The 24,838-nt window shown below is 38.5% G+C and overlaps 2 protein-coding genes and 1 pseudogene across 3 annotated transcripts in view; 2 read left to right on the plus strand and 1 right to left on the minus strand.

Annotated features, from left to right (window-relative positions):
- The window catches only part of LOC141907858 (uncharacterized), a 115,521-nt gene that overhangs the window by 21,549 nt on the left and 69,134 nt on the right, over positions 1-24,838 (minus strand). The window lies entirely within an intron of this gene.
- Positions 15,803-16,822, plus strand: LOC141915206 (uncharacterized). Its single transcript, XM_074806656.1, has one exon. The coding sequence runs from the start codon at positions 15,803-15,805 to the stop codon at positions 16,820-16,822; it is 1,020 nt and encodes a 339-aa protein (XP_074662757.1).
- LOC141915211 (uncharacterized) lies at positions 16,950-18,662 on the plus strand (annotated as a pseudogene).

A 24,838-nucleotide genomic window follows, 5' to 3' on the forward strand; every position in this document is an offset into this window, starting at 1 on the left:
AGCTGAAACAATGGTGGACCACAACAAATTTTAGCACCCAGCAACACTTTTTATATTGTTTATGTATATCATCATTTATCTACGATACTTCTCTAAATAAAGCAACATTGTTTCTCTGTTTAAACCTGGCTGGCTCGTTAGAACCGATGAAAATATGTAATAGAACTCCAAAACTAAGGGTGTTATAACTGAAAGTTCGTAGAAAAGGGGTTATTGTTTCCGATGAAATTTAACTGTAAATGAAAAGGATCTTTTAGTCGGGGATTTTTTCTGTATGTAACAAGCTTTGGGTCGTTAGTTCTGAGGTCGTTAAAACAAGTTTTCCACTGTAATATAAAAAATATTTGCCAGAGAAAAGGAAGAAACAACTGCAACTGAATATATGATTTGTACAAAGGACTACGAGTCAAAGGGCACAATGCCCGCTTGGGATGTGGTTTGAAATGCTCGACAAACAGACCTTAAAACTCAACACTAATCAACAGCTACAATTTTCCAATTGATTGTGGTTACAAAATATACCTAGATTCCAATGTATTATGAAAATACTAAGTTATTTAGCTATTCAACGGCCCTTGGTGACCATATACAAAATCCAATGACCTTGAAACTTACTACAAACATAGAACATGTCACTAGCTACACTTTTGCAATTCATCGTGGTTACAAAATATACCTGAGCGCCAATACAATTTTATAACAAGGTGCATTAGTGAATTGATGGAGTTAGTCGTATCCCGAATACTAGACCATACATTGGTTTAGTAAGGTGCTCTATCAGCTTATACTTGACATAAAAGGAAATGCATGTTATAAAAAGTATGATGTAATTAGATTTTAAATATAATATTTCTATATTTTTGTTGCTGAAGCTGAAATCAAATCTAGCTGTATCGAGAGATGAGAAAGTATTCTAAGTTCTATACAAACTCCGTCGGGATTTTCAGGACTCAAAGCCAAGACCTTAGGCTAAAAAATGATACCTTGTCTCTCCACTCATTGCTGAGCTTAAAATTTGACATAGCCGGCCACCTATCTTCCCTGTACATTACTTTTTTAAACCATGATCAATGATATTTTACTATAACAGACCCGGCAGTTTAAGAAACTAGAGGACCAAGGGTCCTGTGCTCTCGAGGTACAGTTTTTTTATAATATCAATGAAAACATGTTACATTCTACTTCTCTTTTAATTATGCAGATACGTTCGCACTGGTGAGACTTTACGCCTCAGTGGTATATCCCGGACGTATGCATAATTAATTTTAGTTCAAATATTTTCAAACAAATCTTTTTTTATTAAGAGAATATCCTTATTTAAAGATTAACGGCTTCGTTGATTTTGGTGAGCTTCATGTGTTACTAAAAACGAGGGCGCCTATCACCGAAGCTCCGCAGTAAATGCTGCAAACTACACCGCGCATCGACATGCAATTATCAGCACATATAATGAAAAATCCTCATCAATTTTATTTCTTCTTTTGTAGTTTTCTTACTGAAGAATTTCATATGTTGTATCAGTAATATATAAAAAGCCTACTTGTAAATTCGACAGCAAATGTTGTACAATTCCGCTCATGTTGTGTTTACGTTTAGATCAAGTAGATCAAGATGACCTCACACTGACGTCCCCAAAAACGGCATAAAATTGGCAATTTACCCAATTTAGGCTTCATCAATAGCCTTCAAAAGCAGTCACCACTTAGCTGCCATTATAACAGCCAACTTAATGCAGACCTTAGCCCGTGAATCATTTCACACTCGAAGGAGATAGCGGTCAACACGAATTCAACACTCCGTCTAATACTAAATTCAGCTGCGCTGAATCTAAAAATACTAAGTTCTGTATTTTACCTAATGCTCCTTACTCCATGGGATTGTCGTCATTTTGCGGGTCACTGTATTGCCTCCTTCTGGTCCGAATAGCCGTGGTCGAAAGAAGCTCTTGCCTCCTATGGGTTATTCGTTTTTTAATCTAGTCAATTCAATTACAGATTTATATTTAATACGTTTTTATTTTTCAGTCGTATATAACTTTATGAGAATTTTCTCCTTTTTGTGAATGACCTGCATGCTGTTGTTGGCCATTTGAATTTTCATCTTAGCCTACTCGATATTTTTTGGAACTTTATGTACCTCCAATATTCACATTTATATTATCTAATAACGGACCCTCTGGGTGCTGTTTTTAATTTTAATGGAAATGTCCAAGAACATTCTTCGGGCAAATAGCCTGCCGTTACGTCAAGATTTGGCAAATATTATTCATGGTATTATTGATAAACGGAAGGATGAAAATCCAGAAAATAAAAAAGATTGTGGAGATTAGACGAAGTATCTTTGTCCTGAGAACTTACCGAATTGAATCCGACTCCAGTGAATCAGGCTATCTGGCGCAAATTGACTAAATGAAAGGCTGAATCCAAGAACATGTCTATCGCACTTTTGAGCCCAAACGTCTACTTTTACTTAGTAGCCACTTGAGAACAATAAGCAATTAACGATATCGGCTACTTTTCCAGTAGTATACATTTCAAAACAGTCACTCTGAAATAGTATACCTTTCAATTTGGTTGGTTTTCTATAGTGGCTGTTTCGAAGAGTCTACTATTGAAAAGTGACCATTTTGAAACATCTGGTTTCGATAGTGCATACTAGCAGTAGAGGTGACTGTAAAACCACCCGCCTGTTAACTGTGACTTTTTGATAGCAACTCCTACCATAGCAGCTACTCTCAAAACACATCGTTTCTAAAAGTCAATATTGAAAAGTGACCATTTTGAGATCGCTTGCCAGATTCCCTGTTATAAATACACTGTAGCAACATATGCTTCAGATTTGCAGTGATACGTGACAGTATAAACACACGGAAAACTCTACTCACGCTATAGTTTGGGGTATAGTTCTATTTAGAGTGACTCAGTTAAGATTTGAAGATATTGTAGATACTCTTTGAGGATGTGAAATGTAATGAGCGATTCCCAACTCTAACCAATAAAAGTCCAGATTGGAGTTAAATTTGTTTACAAATTGTCAATAGTTCTGTAGTTTTAAGATAAATAATAATTTCCTTTTCATGGCGATAGAATTGAATAAAGAATTCAATTTGAACAAATGCAGCTATTTTCAAGCATAGGTCTGCATTTATTTTTGATTTAAATTCTTAGATTAAAAGCACAATCATAAATTCAGGCTAACCTCTCATTATTGAAATAGTGGTCTTTGCATCTTAAATTAAGATGTGCATTTTGGAGTGATCGAATTTCCCTGAATTCTAATTTCGCGAAATCATTGATTTTTTTAAAACAAAATATGCTATATATCCACGTGGATTTTTAACATTCTAAAGAAATCATCTAAATTGTGCCCATATTTGATCGAATTTAATAGAAGAAACTTTGTATGGTATTCAAGATTTCATTTGGATTACGGTAACGGCCTTTGGTGATTGTCACCGGGGTCATGAATGAAGAAATCCCGTAATAGAATTTTAAATATGATAAAATTTGTTAAAGATGAAACCGCAACATTTCCACTGTTGACTAACAGCCATCATCAGGTAGAATGTAGACATTCCAGTGATAAGGGCTTTTAGTCAGATGGCTGTCAGTCAACAGCCGAAACGTTGTGGTTTAACTATAGTAAATTTCATGATACAAAATTCTATTGTGGAATTTCATCATTTATCTACAGTTAACACGCTTTAGAGCATTTTATTCGACTTCTTCGGGTCCTGTAGTCGTTTAGATCGAAAATTATTTACTAAGCGGCAAAGAAGGGATATACAACCGTGTTGGTCGCTATGAGAGGGATTCCCTGTATATCTGCACCTTAAACCGGTACCTATTTTGGTTCTAGCCCGCATTCACATCCAAATTCAAGTATTGGTAACATTGGTTAACGATAATCTGAGAAAAAGAGTTTAGTTGGAGAAAACTAATTATTATCTTATAATTCAGCGATTCATTGGTTCATCGATTCAGCGAAGTTCAAACACCGTACATGTTGGCATGTTATTATATTGGCACCTTGAAATAAAGTTTCAAATAGATATTGCGGTGCTAAGTTTATTAATATTAAGAGGTAATTACTTTTGGTTTGTGGTCTTTTGGTGGTCAGTGCAGTTTGTTCATTCGTTCATCAATCACTGTCCAGTTAGCCAGTGTAATTGACCTGCTGAACAGAGCTGCTGCTGGGTTTTTGATAACCTATATAAACAATTTACTTAACAAAGTAGGAAAGTATGTGGAACTAGAATTACAGCCTATTGCATTTCATTCACATCTTAAGCCGAAAGAAGTTTTCTCTATCAAATGAAATTGCTGACTTCAAAATTAACATCTCAACACTGCACTTTTATACGCTAATCGTTTGATCTTTTATAATAAGTTGGTAATTTCATTTCAACCAAACTGTATAACTACGAAATAAGATTTTGATTATGGTATCACTTCTAGCGAGCGATAAAACGATTCAATATTCATTAACGAAGAAGCAGAGAACATCGTGACAAAGTGAACATCACATGGATTACTTAAAAATCGTTTGTATTGAAATAAACAATAAATTCAAGGTTAATTCTAAGTATTTTAGATACATTTTTTTCGTAATTCATTTTTTGAACATATGATTTTATTTGTATATTCCTCTCTCATATACCCTTAAAACAAATTAAGCCAAAAAAGCAAATTTATTTTTTTGTCTTTCTTTTCTACAAAATCAAAGATTTATGAACGCACCAGAATGTTTTATAATCGCAAATGTAAAACAAAAATCTTAAAATTCTAAGAATTCTAGGACTGGCACTATATTTTAGTATTAATGGATTTAATCCATGATGATGTTATATGAATCAATAGTTTCCCATTTTGTTGAGGGTAATATAATTTAGGGGATTCTTAGCATCTCAAAAACTTTGATTTTCTATTCACAAAACTGTATTAAAAGCATACAGAGTTCTGTATACAAAGCATATAGGGTTTAACAGTACCTTTGAACCTGTCACGTATCACTGCAAATCTTTAACAGATAGCTGCTATTTTGAACAGGAAATAACCATGCCATCTCAAAATGGTCACTTTTCAATAGTTGACTTTTAGACACGATGTGTTTTGAGAGTAGCTGCTATCGTAGGAGTTACTATCACAAAGTCACTGTTAACAGGCGGGTGGTTTTACAGTTACCTCTACTGCTAGCGTGCACTATCGAAACCAGATGTTTCAAAATAGTCACTTTTCAATAGTAGACTCTTCGAAACAGCCACTATAGAAAACCAACCGAATTGAAAGGAATACTATTTCAGAGTGACTGTTTTGAAATGTATACTACTGGAAAAGTAGCCGATATCGTTAATTGCTTATTGTTCTCAAGTGGCTACTAAGTAAAAGTAGACGCTTGGGCTCAAAAGTGCGATAGACATGTTCTTGGATTCAGCCTTTCAAATATATTACTGCACTTGATACAAATTTCCAAAAGGACCAATCTTTGAGGCGCAGGCAGTTGGATTACTATCTGATAGAAACTCTGTAGATAGAAAATTTGTAGGAGCCTAACTTTATGACACACGCATACTTTTTTGAAAGCTAATTACTTTTTGAATCTTCGTAGAAGAGATTTATTAAAACGTAATTTTAACCAGAAGTACAAAGCGGTTTGGATGGCTACCAATCCTAACGATCTGAAGGCATTCGCCACATTCGCACACTGCAACAGTAGTAGGCCTCTATACATTTCCACTATTCATTTTCATCATCAAAATCATTGCCGGCACTAAACCTATTTTCTGACTAAGTCTCATCATCTGAACTGCACTGTCACCAGCATCACTGCCAGCATCATATACGAGCTGCTGAACCGTTTCATCCAGCCAAATTGTTTCTTCCTGGCTGCTGCCATCTTGCATTTTATGCAGATGGCAGCACCGGCTGATACTGATAGATATGCCCTTCTGAAAGCAGGGTTAAGCGATACCGTATCACATACATTACGGGTATGCTAGCTTGCCAATCTGTACCGTATGTCATATGGTAATGGTATTGTAAGGTTAAGACTGTTGTGTCTTGGAACCCTGATCTAGAGGGTTTTGCCATGGAAGCGTTTACTTTGTCATGGAAAGTTTGGTTTTGGTATGCTTCAATTCAAAATGTCTTTCATAGATTAACTAAGAAGGATCACATAGAATCATTGTTATTCCCAATTGGCTAACACAACCTTGGTTTCCAAAATGGCTCTTGAGTAAATCAAATCGCATTCTTTATTGTAGAGCAGACCAGTTGCAGCTACCACAAGTCGATGTCACCCGATTTAGAACAGATTGAACTTACGGGCGTGTTTAGCTTAGTGTCTAATTTTAAGGCAAGATGTCTGTCTCCACAAACTTCGACTTCATTTAATTGCTTTGTCGCTTCAACAGTTAACGCGGGACCAATACGAGGTTTGTTTTGAACAATGGGATAATTATGCTACTGACAACGGTTTCGATTTTTCTTCGCTGGAGCCAGAATCACAGGCTCAGTTTCTAAGCTCTTTGCATAGAAGAGGGCAAAAGAGTGACACGTTACAAGCCTTTAAGACTGTTCTGGCTGATATATTGCCATATGGTAAGCTTGGCGTGGTGAAAAGTGTTCGTTCAGACAATGGTGGTAAATTAATAACAAAAGATTTTGAATCGTTCCTTATTGAAAACAAAATCAGGCATGAGAAATCTTTGCCACATTCGCCTCACCAGAAAGGAATAGCAGAAAGGGCGTGGCGGTGATCATTTGGAATGGCACGCTTATTGTTAGACTCTTGTTTACCCAAGCAATTGTGGTTTTAGAATCGTGTTATATTCGAAATCGTTTGAAACTAGGGGTCCAGGGACACCACGCCCGCTTGGGAAGTGGTTTCAAATGCTCAACAATCTAACAATTTCAATGTCCAATGCCCCTGGTGACCATATACACAAACCAATGACCTTGAAATTCAACACAATCATAGAAAATGTCAACAACTACTATTTGGTAATTGATTGTGATAACAAAATTTGCCTCGTTACCAATTCAATATGGATATACTAAGTTATTCTACTATTCAATGCCCCCTGGTGACCATATGCAAATGCCAATGACCTTAGATAAAACTAGATAGAACTTGAAACTCACCACAATCATAGAATGAACTACATGCAATTGATTGTGGTAACAAAATATGCATAGCCACAAATATACTTAGAAATACTAAGTTATTGTATTATTCAACGCCCCCTGGTGGCCATATACAAAAACCAATGACCTTGAAACTCACCAAAATCATAGAACAAGTTATGAGCGACAACTTTCCAACTGATTGTGGTAACACAAGATGCTTATGTATCAATATAATGTGGAAAACTTTTTCCCACCTACAAATGAGTACTGATGACACCAAGATGGCCGCCAATTGAACCATAATTGGATGATCAAAAATACCTGTCTCAGGTATAAAACATCCCTTTCCAAAGAATATCCATCACTAATCGCAATGAGAAATGGCAAACCATTCTCAGGACTCAGCATTCCGCCCAAAATTGTAAATTTTGGGCACTAAAAAGGTCATATGATGGCCACCTCGAGTTCGGTCGACCCAATTTTTCTTATGCTGATTGGCTCTTGGGGGATTCAAATACATACGAAAGATCAAGGTAATTGATCAAAGCGTCTTCAAAATTTCCCTCAAAGTTAAAAAATGTGTAAAAAGTGTGGATTTTGGTGAAGAACATTGGCTGCCAGTCGGTAATCTTGATTCTGACAGGGCCAGTTTTTGGGGCTGAAGATGTGTCTAGGATAGATACACGTGTAACCTACGGACAGACAGTGAACGGACCTATACAATGACCAGTACTAGGCCAGCAGTAACAAACATGTCCAACCAAACTGTCGGTTGTATAAATAAAGCTAAACATGTTCTTCGTTATTTGAAAGGAAACAGGCATAAAGGCTTGGTATATAAAAGATCAGAAGATCAGATATAAGTTTAGATTTCGTTTTATCAGATTTCTTAGTTAAGTTAATAATAGTGCTCCAGTATCCCGGAAAAGCAGGAAACCATGGACAGTTGCCTTATGTGCGTGTGAAGCAAAGAATATGGCACTTGCTGGTGCTTTACAGGAGTCGAAGTTTTTTAGCCAGTTATTCGAGAATTTATCTTTTGAAAACATTTGTCAAAATAGGTCAGTGTTATTGTACCGAGATAATCGAGGTGCGATGGCATTGGCCAATAAGTACAGTACATCATCAATGATCCAAACATATTGATATTCGTTTCAACTTTGTCCGAGACAAATAGCGTAGTGGTGGAATTATCTTGAAATACAGAGGAAAATTTAACTGATATTTTTACGAAGCCTGTTAATAGAAGTAATTCATAAAATTTCTTGATGCAATGTCTGCCATAGGGCCTATAGATAACTGTACATGAATTCGAATGTTACGATTACTAATTTTCAGCTGCTTCTAATGTTTTACGTGAACGGAGTGACAATTTGAAGTTACGATGAAAATGAGAAGAGTCGGCGCTATTTTTTCGTACTACTATATTTTCGATCCATTTTACTAGCATTGGCATGACGTCATAGACGTCAACCAATGCTAAAAAGGGCACATCTTATAGCGTATATACCACAGGCTTGGATTTTATTTCCGGGTTGTTGATACTCTCGCGAGAATGGCGCTAAATATGAACTGCGAATAAATTCAAAATATCATGGAAATACCTTGTGTTTATATTGTTTATTTATCCGCTATAAGGTTCCGATAAACAATTGGTCGTTAGAGAGTATCAACAACCCGGAAATAAAATCCAAGCCCATCGCCAAACCCCTATGGTATATACGATGAAAACTGTGAAAAAGGCATATTCTGTTATATCTTTTCTGGAATAAGGGCACATGCAATGTCAGAAAAGTTGATAAAAAGGTCACATTTTATAGCGTGTATACGATGAAAACTTTTTAAAATTTGAATATTTTATCAGAGGAAAGGAAATGCAATAAAACCTGACAAATTATTGTGCAATTACGAGAATAGAGTATAAATAAAAAGATGATGTGTATGAAACTCAAATTTTACGTGCTTGTTTTTTCCCTATCTGTGGCACCTTCCTGGACCCTAAGGTTACAAAATGAAGTCTAAATATTGACTTCTTTTTCTCCTAGAATGGACCCTCTGAAATGCGGCAAAACACATTTAAGAACACCAAATTTTCAAAATTTATGGGGGAGGTCCCCCAGAACCCCCTTGTGGGCTTAGCGCCTTCGGCGCTCGCAATGTGCCTTCGAAAGGTGTGCCCTACTTCGTCCTGTCCACCCCCCTACAAAAATCCTGGATCCGCCCTTGAGCTCATCTACTCTCAAATTGGAACTAAGCTGTCAGATCACTTTCCAGTATTTGTTACAATTGCTGACCACAAAATTAAAATGAAAGTACCTTGTACATAAGGTATCAGAATTTTTCAAATTATGCAATTGCATCATTTAAACGTAAATTACTGTCACATGACTGGTCTCATGTATGTAATTTAGATGATGTAAACTCCCTTTTTTTTAATTCTGTCAACAAACTTTATACAGAGAGCTTTCCTATAGTGTGCAGAAAATTTTCTATTTATAAAGATAAGAAGAAATCCTGGATTTCCAGAGGTTTTTCGAACTCATGCAAGGAAAAAGATAGATTATTCAAAAAATATTGTAATACTAGACTTCAAAGTGACAAAGAAGTTTATATCAGGTATAAGAATATATATGATATGTCCATAAAAACTGCCAAAAAATTGTACTGTAGTGCTCAGTTTGCTAATGCAAAGGACCCTAAAGAAACCTGGAAGATTACTCATAATTCAATCAATAAGAAACCATTTGCTAATGAATTTCCAAATTCCTTTACTCATGAAGGCAAAACATAACCAGATTAATCTGATATTGCAAATGGATTAATAATAATTATTTTTCTAATGTAGGTCCAAACCTGGCACACAAAATTAAACCAACCTCTGAACACCTCTCTTCCTTCTTGGGTCCTAGACAAACAGACAGCCTATTCATTTTGCCAACCGACCCAATGGCAATTGAAAGAATTGTTTCAAACTTTGAAAATAAACATAGCTCAGGTATTGATTGCATAACTCAAAAAGTTCTCAAGCGAATTATCGATGTAATATCTGTCCCATTATCACATATTTTCAACTGTTCTCTATCAACAGGTATTTTTCCTGATTTATTCAAAATTCAAAAAATAATTCCGATATATAAAAGTGGAAATAATGATGTATTCACAAATTATAGACCAATATCTATACTACCATGCATTTTAAAAGTTTTGGAAAAGATAATGTATTTTAGGATTATCAAATTTATTGAAGACAATAGGACATTATCACCCAACCAATTCGGATTCAGAAAAAATCACTCAACTTATATGGCCATTTCAGCATTTGTTGACAAAATCAGTACATCATTAGATAACAGGAACTCGACAATTGGCGTTTATCTAGACTTATCTCGTGCCTTTGGTACCATCGATCACGAAATTCTACATGTATTAAAAAAACTTGAGATGGTATTAGAGGTATTCCTATATAATGGTTTAAATGTTAGCAGATGACATGTGGGTTACCACAGGGATCGATTTTGGGACCGATTTTATTCATTCTATGTATCAATTACATTACACGTGTGTCACATATTTTGAATTTCGCGATGTTAGCAGATGATACCAATGTATTTGCTGAGCACAATAATATAAAACGATTGATCATCTTAGTAAATTCAGAGTAAAATAAACCAAACATATGGTTCAGAGCTAATAGATTATCTTTGAATCTGGGCAAAACACATTACATGGTATTTAGTAAGGTAAAACACAAGATTCCAGTTCGTATAGTTATAGATGATTTTGTATTATCCCAAGTATCTGACACTAAATTTCTAGGAGTACAAATTTATCAAAATCTCTCTTGGAAACCTCATATTAGTTTAATTCATACAAAAATTGCTCAATTCATTGGTATTATCTCTAGGCTAAAATATCTATCTCCGAAACCTGTTTTACTGAAATTGTATTATTCCTTCATCTTTTGTCATTTAAGCTACTGCAACATTATCTGGGGAATACGTATCCCTCCTCTCTATATAAATTAGAACTTCTACAAAAGAAGGCAATTCGAATTATTACTCAGTCTGACTACATGGCTCATACCTCACCTCTGTTTCAAAGAACAAAAAATCCTGAAACTTTCTGATATCAACACGTTCCAAATTGCTCAATTTATGTATCTATATTCAAATAATAAGCTCCCACAAATTTTTGAAAACTTCTTCCAATACAGCTATAATCCATATAATACTAGATCCCGAAACAATCGAAACATCCACTTAGAACGCTCAAATACTAAATTCTACTCCCTTAAAATCAAAGGCCCAAAAATTTAGAATACACTCCATAGTTTGATTAAGAATGCCTCATCTATATCAATGTTCAAAAGATTACTCAGAGAAAACTGCATTCTTGCTATTAATTTCTCTTTGCTACGATTGTTTAACTCGGAACCCCAATATGATTAGGGGTTTTCTGTTTCTTCACAGATAACCCTTTCTAAGTCGTCTTTCCGATATCTACCACACGTTTCTTATCACGTCGATTATCAATTCAAGCATAAATTAACAAATTTAAAACCCAAAGATTGCACAGTCAGTCGCGGTTTTTAAAAACTAATTTTAACAATAGCCCATTTTCCTCATCAAATCATATCACCGATACACAGGAAATTTACTACTTTAGATTTGAAAAGCACTGTCGAACCGTAAACATCGACTAACCGACGAGGGTCGCTACATCATCGTTCCGGGATCAGCTGCGAGTTTCTCCTCATCATGAGAATCAAATCGAGTACAAATTAATTTATTACTACCTGTGATTTGGCCACAGGCTTCAAGCAGTTAGTTTAACAATACCTTTTTTTCTTTACCAAATTAACCGTTTATTTACTAAGATTAATCATTAGAGTACCGGGGAGTCGTAGGCCTAAACTAAGCACGCTGACGAGATATAGCGGAGAAAAGCTGTTGTGTCGACGAGGTATCAAAATAAAAGAAGATATTACTTAATTCAGCCGCGGGCTTCAACCATTTATCAATACTCTATATTTCCTATAGTACATACCGAACTTTGTCAAATGCACAAGGTATTTACTAAATACAAGGATATAACACACGCCTATCCGTATGCTGGACTCACACTTGACATTCGGAGTAAGCGTACGCCGTGGGGGAAAGGAGATCATTCGCTGTGTCGCTTGAAGTGTTTATCGAGTTGTACGCGACCTTTAGGCTTTAGGCCTTCCGGTACTGAGCTTGACTGTCTCAAACAAACACAGTATAATTGTTGCGTTTATTAACGGACTCATTGGATTGAACTTCAAAACAAAATTTACGATATTTAGGAGGGTTGTTATTCAATAGGCCTACGACCAATCTGTCCGGATGTTAGGCCTACGCATATACATAGGCCTACATAGGCTAGTAGCCTCTACTAGGTTAAAGCTAAGTTCACTGTGAAGTAGGAGTCAGATTTATTAAAATGCATGTTAATTAGTGATTAACTGGTTCTGACTTGCAACGATCAATCACAATTATCAATTTGAATCAATGCGACGGGTTGTGACTGTCAGCAACGCCAGTCACAAGGAGTTGCACGAGTTCTACTTTCTGCGACGCGACACGACAGTCACAACCAACCTACGCGCTCTTGCGACTGGCAGAAACTAGTCGCACACAGTCGCTGACAATCATATCGCAACCAACTTGCACCGAAACTTGCAATGCAACGCGAGGATCGCATCGCGTCGCAAGGCCGACCTACATCCGGCTTTAAGTTACTGCGGAGCCCCAGAAATATCTTTTTTTTCATTCAAAAGACCTTTCACTTGAAAATTCTTTCGTCGGGACAAAATCTATTTTGTTTGAACCAATAATATTCTGTTCAATTTGAACCAATTTGAAAAAAACGTTAGAACAAAGTTGAAGAAACTTTTTTCCGTCCAAACGAAAGGTTTTTCATTCTAACAATCGTTCGATCGAACAAAATCGTTTTAATTTGAACAGAATTTTCTTGTCAGAACATTAAGTTTTTCGTTCGAACAAGTATATTGTAAAGGTTTTTTCTCCAAACCAAAGGTATTAAGTATTTCGTTCAATCGAACAGAATAGTTTTCATTCAAACATTCGTTCGAAAAAAATTGCTTTCACTCAACAAAATATCTTTGCCGGGACAAAAAGTTTTTCATTTCAACAATAACATAGCTTTTTATTAGAACACATTTTTTTGTCAGAATGAAGAAAAGTTTTGGTTCAAACAAAAAGCGTATTGTTCAATCAAACAGAATTGTTTTCATTCGAACAAGATTTTCTTGTCAGAACATTAAGTTTTTTGGTCAAACAGCGTGTTAAGGTCGTTTTGGAAAATTACTCGGTCTGGTATATTTTGGATTACTGTGTATGTCATTTGTCAGGACATTAAACAGAAGAGGACTTAGGATGCTACCTTGCGTGACTCCACTAGTTAGACCGACTAACTAAGATGAGGCGTTCCGTTGATTTTGGCTACAAGTTTTCGTTCAGAGATAACTTCTGAGCCATTTGCGCGACCTATCATTGATACTGTTTCCTAATAGCCTGTTTAGTAATGGCTGATTTTGTGCCTTATCAAATGCTTTGTCAAAATCCACCATTGAACAGGATTCTAAGACTGTGCAGAAAACCCGTTATCGCTGCTTTGCAGCTATATTTATCAATTTATTTTTCATTTTGTTTTATTATCATTACTATCACTATTATTAGGGTTTTCTGTTTCTTCACATTTAGATTCGCCTGATTATTTTTTCCCTTTCCCACACAGTTTTTGTTAAAAGTGCATAGGCTACCTTACCTTACCGCTGTTGCCCATACAATCCATATGATATCCTTCAGCCTACTTCAATCTCCAGATACTGCATGGGAATTTTAATAAATCCACGTTATAAAGGCACTGCCGAGCCGTAAACATCGGCAATTTGGCCCCGTTCAATTAGTAGCCGTGTTGTGTTTTCTTTCTGACATTTCTCTCTTCTTTTTGAGGAAGATCTATGGAATTATTCCCTCTCTTCTCCACAATCAATTTCAAAGTGAATTTTATGGAATTTTTCTGATTTTCTAAATTCAGAAAAATCTGGAATTCAGAATTTTCTGTCAATTTTCATTTCTGGACATGTATGTTAGTTCTGAGATATGTCGCGTTTCTCTCTCTCCTCCTGGAAGGTACAAAATTCTTAACCTTTTTTAACCTGTAACACCGTTGTTTCCGAGACGGTTTTCTGAATGCTTGAAACCTTTGTCACTTATTTCGGGACAAAAGTTTGTCATTAAGGGAGAGTGTTGCTGGGCTGATTATTCGGCAAATTTATTTGGTAGACTCTATTTGGTGATACCACCTTCATGAGACTGTATATAGTTTGAAATGTTGGCGAGAATAGGGTTTGTTTATTAGCGGTCGCCTTTCAGGCAACCACTCTGTAGTAAAAATAAATATGATAATATATTCTATTCCCGCAGGTTTCAGAAAGCTTCATTTTATTTTAATCGAATTACCATATTAAATCATGTATATTAATCAAATTGGGTTTGTTCGTTGGCATTCGCCTTTCAGGCAACCACACCAAGAATGTGATAATATAACATATTCCCGCAGGTTGTTTTGGATTTGTCGGTTGTTGGAGTGACCCATGATAAATGAGGCATCCGTGCCAGAGAGCCTCGTTACGTACAGAGCAGCCTTACTTGATTCAGGTTGTATACATGCACATGGTTCTAATACTGAAAAAGTATTTTATTCGCTAAACTGGTCTACCCTTTCATCGCAGAGGGGAGAATTGACCAATTAAGTTTATATGACGGACTTTGTCCTCCTTACGTTTCTAACCTCATTAATAGTTTTAGGTTCATTCCAGTATGTGCATTGAGAGAAAGACATCCGTTTTCTTTCCCACCGACCCCATCTGTTAAAATTGAGAGAAAGACGTGTTTTCTTTCCCACCGATCCCATCTGTTAAAATTATGTCATCCCCAATGTATTCCCAATGTATTCTCAAATGCGGAGATGGAATATGGAATAAAACCTTGCCTGTAATTAGAACATTCCCAACCTCATCTCAATTTAAATTCAGAATTCGATCAAATACACTAAAAACAGCCTATAGCACTACAGACATGACAAACTCGTAGTGATGTAATAAACCTGAACCGCTTGCGAGTGGATTTTCAGCTTCCAGCGCATTATTTTCGTCATAATTTTGAAAATGTAAATCCCTCAGGCCAAAAAATTATTTGTTGCTCATTTATGAAGGAAAACTGTATGCCCAAAAGTGACCCTGCAGGCATTTAATTTTACTTTTTCCATAAAAGAGTATGAAATTTGACATATTTCCACCATAAGTATATGCGCATCTTTTACCACGGCATATTGTCTTCTTTGAGTAACCATGCATTACTTGAACATTTATCTTCTTGGGATAAGCATGTTTCTTTATTCTATACTTAATTTCCTAAACGCTAAATAGATGTAATAATGAATTATTCTTGAGAATAAGCTATTAAGCAGGGAGTAAAACGACGTTTTGTCCTCCACGAAACCAAGTTTTCATTTTACCGCCACCCAACCGCCATCTTTTCTCGCTGCTTTGCGAAATATACACGTGTTTACCTAGATTTTTTTTTGGAGAAATTTCTCAACTGGTATGGGGTTATTGACTCACAATAATGCAGGACCCTGATAGAGTGTCCGCTGACCGACCAGAAGGTCCTAGCCCCGGTACTAGTGGTACAGGAAAGGGGGCAGGTCACGGAAATCCATCTCGCAGCCGATCACGGAGATCGCGATCATCTCCGGAAGTCGAGCTTTCGGATGCTTTCTCCGCCGGAGGGTCAGATTTTGACTATGAATCCGACGCGGTAAGTGATAATGACTTGCGTTCAACAGTTCAATCGGCATGTTCTAATAAACGGGTTCGTAGGGCCAGTTTAAGCCCTAGTTTCGGTTCGTCGCCAGAATCGTACGATAAAACGAAACGTAAGACTAAGGGACACAGATCGAGCCGCAAACGTTCTGCCTCATCTGGGGCTCGCTCACCATCTGTAGAATCTGAAACTTTTGACAGATGTGACCCAAATGAGGAGGAGAAAGCAAACTCATGGTCACTCAGTAAGAGTCAAAATAAATACTTGGAGAAACATTTTACTGAATTCCTCAAAGAAGACATTATTCAAAGTAATGTTTTAAAGGACAGTCCCGTTCCGAACAGTGAGATATTGACTGTACCTAAACTACAGGAGGATATGCTTAATCTTCTCCCGTTTAATCTGCGGGAACCGTCTTCGAAGCTTGATGAGAACTTGGCCAGAGTTGGGCAGCGTATCAGACAAATATCGGGCCTGTTAGGTTTATTCTGGCAGGAGTTAGAGAAAGCCAGGGAAAACCCGGAAGATATGCTAGAGTTAAACTCCCTTATCCAGTTGGTGGAGAAAAGTTTCTTGCTCGTGGGTCAAGCGTTTGTGTGGAACAACTTTGTTCGTCGAGTTGCTTTTATGTCAACTCTAGTCAAGAATTTTCGGAAGGCAAACAGCATTGTCAAAGATAATGGAGCAATCTTATCGAAAAACAGGCGGAGGCTCTTTAGATCAAAATTCTACAGGGCTCTGCACAAGAAGGCCTTGGAATCCAAAAAGGCTAGGGAAATACGTCAAAGTTTGACGCCGAATTCCCGGCCGAGATCGTTCTGACGAGGAAGACCCTTTCCAGGGGCGCCTCCGTCACGTGGGTTCGAGGACGGAGGTGACAAGAAGACCAGAAGCTACCGTGGTGCATCGTTCCGAGGAAGAGGCAAGTCTTCCAGAGGCAAACCAAGGTATGCTCAGATTTTCGTTAGATCAAGGGTCACAAAGGGTGAGGGAATTCAGAGCAGAGAACAGTTTCTTAACCCTTTTGCCCGTGGATTCCCCAGGAGAATTGGGGAAGGCCCCCAGTATGGAAGGTTTTCTGGTTCCTCCAAAGGAATTGAGGCATCTAAATATGTCTCCGGCCCCATCACTGGTCATACCAGTGGGGGGGAGGTTGAAGTTTTGTGTCCAGAATTGGAAGAAGATTACCCACGATCCTTCGATATTGAAGATAGTGGAAGGGTATCGAATCAAATGGCTGTCCACCCCAACCCAGATGAATCCGCCCTTTGTACCGAGATTCTCTGTGATGGAGGAAAATCAGATCAATTTGGAATTGGAGGGAATGTTGACCAAACAAGCGGTAACAGAGGTGCACCCCCAGGCGGACCAATTTGTCAGTCACATTTTTTTCAGGGAGAAGAAGGACGGGTCTTTCAGGCCAGTGTTCAATCTGAGAAAACTGAACAAAGAGATACCTTATCAACACTTCAAGATGGAGACAATCCATACACTAAAGAATTTGATACAGAAAGGGGACTACAAGGTGAAAATAGACCTGAAGGATGCTTACTTCACTGTTCCCATGCATCCAGAAACCCAGAAATACTTATGTTTCCAATGGGCGGGGAAGACTTATCAGTTTCAAGTCCTACCCTTTGGAATGGGACCTGCTCCCAGGGTTTTCACAAAACTACTGAAGGCCCCAGTGGGCCTCAGACGGATGGGAATACGTTTGATGATATTTTTAGACGATATTATTATTTATATAAACTGGGGGAAATCCCTTTTAGATCCAAGTCAGATGATGGAATATATTGGGTTGCAGATCGATTCAATAATGATGATGTTAAAACTTCCCGGAGGGAAGATAATGAAGATCAGAGAGCAGTGTCAGCAGATGCTGGATTGTCAGACTGTGACTGTGAGACCTTGCAAAATTGATTGGGAAATTGACAGCAACAGTGAGTGCTATCCTGCCGGCACCCCTGCACTATCGGAATTTACAGATGCTCAAGAGAGCCGGCCTGGGTGTGAGGAACCAGTCCTACGAGACAAGAGGTGACTGACTACGGAGGGCAGAGAAGATTTGCTGTGGTGGATTCAGGAGATTCAAAATCACAATGGCAAATCTGTCATATCTCCGAACCCAGACCTGACCATCACGACGGATGCCTCAAACCTGGGTTGGGGGGGCTGTAGTGGAAGGCACAGGTTTGGTGACTCAGGGACTGTGGTCTCCCCAGGAAGCAAGCAAGCACATAAATGTGCTCGAACTGATGGTGGTACAGTTGGCAAAGAGAACTGCCACATTCACTTCAGGATGGACAACTCTACTGCAGTAGCTCAGATAAACAAGATGGGGGGCACTCGCTCCAGGGAGCTGTTGGGAGTGACAAAACAGACATGTCAGTGGTGCTTGAGGAAAGGGATAACTTTGACTGCGGAGCACTTGCCCGGAGTTCAAAACCTGGAGGCGGATAGAGCCTCTCGAGTTTTCGAGGATTCGAGCGATTGGCACTTGGATCCACAGGTGTTCAAATCAGTGGAGCAAGTCCTGGGGGTGATGGAAATAGACCTGTTTGCCAGCAGGCACAACACACAGAAGGAGAAATATGTGAGCTGGAAAGCGGACCCGGGGCGATGGCGTTTGACGCATTTGCACTACATTGGGGTCAGCTGAACGCGTATCTGTTTCCACCATTCTGCTTGATAAGCAGGTGTCTTTCCAAAATCAGGAACGACAAAGCCTGTGTTTCCCTAGTGACTCCGGTATGGCAGACTCAGCCGTGGTATCCGGTGATGTTACAGCTGCTTGTGTGCCCGCCGGTATTGTTGCCAGCCATACCGAATCTACTGACGGACGTGTGGGGCAACGTGCACCCCCTAGTAGAGAACGAAACTTTACAGCTGGCAGCATGGAGGGTCTCGGGTCAATGGAAGGACCACAGGGACTTTCTCAGTCAGCTACCAGACTTTTCACACTTAGCTAGAGACAGGGTACTCAGTCAGCTTACAATTCAGCCTGGAAAATGTGGAGTGGCTGGTATGACGAGCGACAAATTGATCCACTTCAGGCCTCTGTGGAGTCTATAGGCAATTTTTTGGCCGAAGAATTTGAGTTTGGGAAACTGTACACAACTTTGAATGGTTACAGGTCAGCTCTGTCAGCATTTCACCCAGAGATTGAAGGTTACAAGATAGGGAAGCATCCTACCATTGTGAGGCTGATGAAGGGCATCTTTAATGATAGACCCCCGGTTCCTAGATATGAGGACACTTGGTCAGTGGATAAAGTTTTAGACAGGATAAGAGGCATGGGGAGAATGACCGTTTGGATGACAAAGGTCTTACGCTTAAATTAGCTATGCTTATGGCCCTAACCAGTGCGTGTCGAGGGTCAGAACTAAATAAAGTCAAGTTGAGTAGCAGATATGCTGAGGGGGTGAATGTTGTTTTTCAGCTTGACTCGGTCACAAAAACATCGAGACCGGGAGGACCTCTTAAGAAATTGGTATTTGCGCCGTACGAGAGAGATTCCTTGTTAGATGATATAGGTTGCCTAACGGTTTATGAGAATAGAACAGCATGCTGGCGTGAGACCGCTCCACAGAAAGATAAACTTTTCTTATCTTTTGTGAAGCCTCATGGCCCTGTGACAAATTGCACAATTGCGAGGTGGCTTAGGACGCTGATGGAATGGTCAGGTATTGATGTGGAAAAGTATAAAGCGCATTCCACTAGGGCCACGTCCACGTCCAAAGCGAAAACGCAGGGGCTCTCGACAGAACAAATAGTCAGGAGAGCTGACTGGTCTCAGGCTGCTACGTTTTACAGGTTTTACCATCGAATGGAGGAGGGTAACGAGGTGTCCCAGTTCCAGGGAACTGTGTTAGCCAGAAAATAATTTTGTGGGCTTTAAACATTCATTATTACCGTAAAAACCGGCGTATAAGTCTACGCGGCGTATAAGTCGAGGTCGATTTTTAGACCTACATTTCATGATTTTAACATATATCCTGAGTAGTTTTGGTTCGGAAGATGAGGAACACCAGTGTGGATGGATTACTGAAGGAAGTGAAGATGGGAAGTGTGTAATTCGGACATTCAGGGACATATGCTTTATCTGTGACTGGTGAACTTAAAGGTTGTTTATATTTGATGTTGTAAAGAAAGGAAGTCAATAAATAAATAATGTTATGGCAGTCGTATGGTTGTTATGCATAGGCTCTGAGAAGTGGGTGGAGTTCAGGCGGATTTGGAGCTTTAGTGAGGAAATCTTCTTTCATTTCACAGGTTTCTGTGAAATGATCTTTATTTCACAAAGCAGCCGATCATAGATGGCGGTTGGGTGGCGGTAAAATGAAAACTTGGTTTCGTGGAGGACGAAACGTCGTTTTACTCGCTGCTTAATAGCTTCATTATTACATCTATTTAGGTTTACTCATTAAACTATAATTTCATTTCATGCGCTTCGCGCACTTATGAAATCTGAAATTGTCACCGACTTCTTTAAGACCCATACGATGTGAAAACACATCCAGATTCTAAAAACCTATAGACATGTAAAATGTAGACTTTCAACAATTATGCGCCTAATATTTCACGTAACTGCTATATTTACGTAATATTGTTTTGTTCTAGTTCTCGTTTCGAGACCACATATAATGTACCTGGACTTGTGGTTGTCCATTCTATGTTGTCATGTTTATGTTTAAGATAACATTTCAATGTTTAAAAAAAATCATCATAATCTGTGGGTTCCATGTTTCTTTTTCCCAATGAGGGAGAGACCAGAGAAGAACCTTCTACCAGAAACTCTGTTGCCACCAGGGTTCGAACCCACAAATCCTGTAGTGACTAAACGAGTGGCATAAACCATTTGGCCAATGCGCCTCTTCGATGAAGAAGCTAATGTTTTTTTGACAATGGAAGGTATAGAAGGCGCAGGTTGCCAAATTGGACTTAGCATAGCTGGTGAGATATTTCAAAAACATCTAAACCAGGCGCTGGAAGGTCTGGAGGGTACTTATTGCATACATAATGACATAATAATCATAGGCGTTGGAAAACTGAACGAAGAGATAATTTTGGATCATAACAGAATGTTAAGAGCCTACAAAGATGAACATGGGCAACTAGCCAGATACAGCTTGCAATGAGTCGTCAGGTTGCCGCCACAGCTATGTCGAACCGATATAGCTGCAACTGGTGGCTTCTCACAGGACGCTAGTTGCCACAAATGTGTTGTTGAGTCGCTTATCGACAAAAGCCAGCCTTAACAAAGAGTTGACACTTCAGTGCGCCAGCAGACAAGTGGGAATAGGTCTTTAATGCATGACGGCAGACCAATCGCGTGTAGCAACTAAGCCCTGACCTACACTGAAACGCGTAACGCACAAATCGGAAAGGAAACCTTAGCTGTCATCTATGGTCTTTTGAGAAATTTAACACATACACATATGGTCACAAAGTCAAAGTATAGAGGGATCATAAGCCTATCGAAGCCATGGTTAAAAACTGTTGCCACCCCCCCTAAAAGGTTATAAGCGATGCTACATCATATTTACAAACAAAGGCCCAAATTAAGTTCATGCTGGGGTCTCAGATGTACATAGCTGAAGTATATCAGCCTAAGCCTTTATGCTGCACTATTGAGAGGAAAATTCACAGTTCACGTCTGGGAGTAGAATCTTGTCTACGCCAGGCTAAGACTCAGTATGAACGCAGACATGCAAGAATACACGTTACCCTGCAGGATATGCCGTGAGATGACCAAGCTCAACCAAAAGAGCCAAAGTTGCTAAAAACAGCTCTAGTATGTCGCTCAGGGAAAAGGTCAGCGTTGACTTGTTAAGCTTAAACTAGAATTACGCCTTGCGGCTTAAGATACCCCCTCCCCTGGGCTGGATTCACGGCCTGGATGACCCAAAACAAGAAATCAGTCGGCCAGAACAACCGCTCGTGTTCTCTTAATCACAAGGTTTTATGCACCGAAGCGTTTACACTCCTATCAAGGTGCCAACTTCGAAAGTCAGTTGATCAATGAATTATGTAATATACTTGGCATTTAAAAATCACGCACCACTCCGTACCACCCTCCTGGTAATGGAGTGTTTCAATTCAACTTTGATTTAGCGTTTGGGTTTACTGGAACCCGCCAAAAAGACAGAAACCCTCATGTAATTCTGTTGATTATTATTATTATTATTATAATAAATTTTCCACTTTCCAGCCAAAATTTTTTCATAAAATGTTAATCCTCTCAGATTCGACTACCAACAGCTTATAAACGTAATTTTCAATTCTGTCAGAAATATAACTCAGCGCCTGACCATTTCGAATTTGCGTATAGTAATCTATTATGAATTAATCCTGCATAATTACCGGGTCTAAACAGCGACAAGAATAACGCAAAGAATCGTCATCCATTGATAAAAGTGCACCCCGAAAACCCTAAAATTTATTGGACGACCTTGAACATTAACTCAACCGTAAATCACGGATTCGGACTCACATTAGTCCGGACACGTCAATTCTCGCTATCTCATTCGTATATGAGCGATTCAAAAAGCCGCCATTTTCACCAAGTTGAAACTTGGTGAAGCGCACAGCCAGTCTTAAGTTTTAGTGAATAAATAGAGGCGAGTGCCCTTTCGGCAACTTATATAGAATTCTACATTGTAAAAAAACATAGGTTTTGCGGGGGCACCTGTGTTCGGTGTGGTCAGTGGCCAAAAAAATCACCAAAAACGTCGAAGATCTATTCGAGCGAAGATTTGCCGTGATCAAATACATGTATAGAAAAGGAATTCATTTTTGGGGAAAAAAACATGCTTTGGGAGTGTTGATTACAAATTGAAAGCCTTGTTTGTTTTATCTTTCATACGACAATAAATCTTTCTGTATCGTCAGATATGTTCTACGAACGGCTTTAACAGTTTTATATGTTTTACACAAGAAATTTGTTCCCAAGTTCTACATTGTAAAAAATGTAGGTTTTGCTGAAGGAAGGCACGCGGTGGCGTGACCAAAGAAAATCACCCAAAATATAATAGACCTTCGAGCAAATTAAGGGACCCCTGATTAAATAAAAAAAATCATTTTCTGCGAAAAACGTGGGAGTTTGGGAATGTTGATTACATATTGAGAGCCTATTGTTTTATCGATTACACGAGATTAAATTTTTCTGTAGTTAAAAAACGTCAGATGTCTACAGTAAATCTCATGGCTTCAATAGTTTTATATGTTTTACACTAAAGATTTCTTCCTTAGTATTACAACGGGTTGCATGGGTACGGAATTAATGGAACAACGGTATTTTAAATACTCAAGCGTATACGAATTTTACTCGAAACGGAAAAGGGGAATAACGTTTGAAAAACGGGAGTAAAAAACACATAAAGATACAATATGTTAAAAAACGCACGGCATTTTACTCCCAGGGATTGGCAAAATGAGTTAATTATTCAGTACTTGTTTGGAGCGGGACGGTCATTTTGTAACACGCGGAACGCGCGTGCGCGCGCGTTATTCCCCGGGACTCGACCCTTAGTGATGCTGTGAAACCGGCGCGCTTGTTATTCTAAAAAATTCGACCCGTTGCTAAGGGACTGTGCTTTTTGTGGGATTCGAATCCAGTCTTCCAATCGGTTTCTACGGAGAAATACGAACTAAAAATTACATTTTTTGACAATATTTTGTGAATTTTCTTTGTAAATATTCTGAAAATTACACAAAATCATTTTGTTATCCTTCATTCACCTATTTAAACTACCCGTGGGACGCGGCCCGCAAGTTTCAACGAAAGTCCGACCGTGACCGTCATTTTCGTTGCCGAATTTAGCCAATGCCCATGTGTCCAACCTACCAGTAGTATTAACGAAATTATGGATCAAAACGCGCAAGGAGAGCATGTGCGACAGACTAGTTCCTGCAACTGCCACCAGGAGACTTTGAAAGAACCATATCTTCGGTTAAGCCATTTTGGTACTTCGATACTCATTACGTGGTAGCCCTTGTATGTAGCTGGATCCATATATCCAGCATATTGTTGACCCAGGTTGCGCTTCTTGGAAATAAGTCATATGTTATGAACTGTAGAATTATTTCGATGACGCTTCCCAGTGCGTTATATGAACCAGTTAGGCAGAAACCCGTAATCGCTGCTATGCAGCTATATTCGATTGTTTGTTGTCCTTACCGACAACACATATGTGTGTAAAAAAAATTATACTGATTATTCCTGTTGCCACAGGTAAAATATTGTTGGATCCATAACTTTATAAGTATATTTTATGATACAAATTGTAAAATCCGGGAGTAATCGAATTAAAGTATTTTATGTGGTGTCAGTTAAGTTAGGTGAAGGTACGTTGAAGTTTCATTTCAATCAATATGAAATTATGTTAGATTGTTAATATAAGATATGTTGTATGAATAGGCAATGATTCATTGTTTGTTGTCCTTACCGACAACACCTATGTGTGTAATAAACTGATATATTGTTTATTCCTGTTGCCGCAGGTGTGTTGAAGTTGCGTCAGATCGTTGTTTCGAGGCTATTGTTGGTCTCACTCTCAGATCGTGAGGAGTCGGCGAATCACAACTGTAAGCAGGTCTCCAGGACCCCGAAATCGATCGGTCGCTATCATCTGATTTTTAAGCCGGTCACATAGAATATCTAATGTCCTTAAAACTCACCACAATCATATACGATGTCATGAGCTACAACTTTGCAATTGATTGTGGAAACAAAATATGCATAGGTACAAGTATAATATAGAAATGCTAAGTTATTGTTATCATTCAATGCCCCCCTGGGGACCATACACAAAAGCCAATGACCTTGAAACTGAC

Source organism: Tubulanus polymorphus, chromosome 1, assembly GCF_964204645.1.
Source record: "Tubulanus polymorphus chromosome 1, tnTubPoly1.2, whole genome shotgun sequence".
Taxonomy (NCBI): domain Eukaryota; kingdom Metazoa; phylum Nemertea; class Palaeonemertea; order Tubulaniformes; family Tubulanidae; genus Tubulanus; species Tubulanus polymorphus.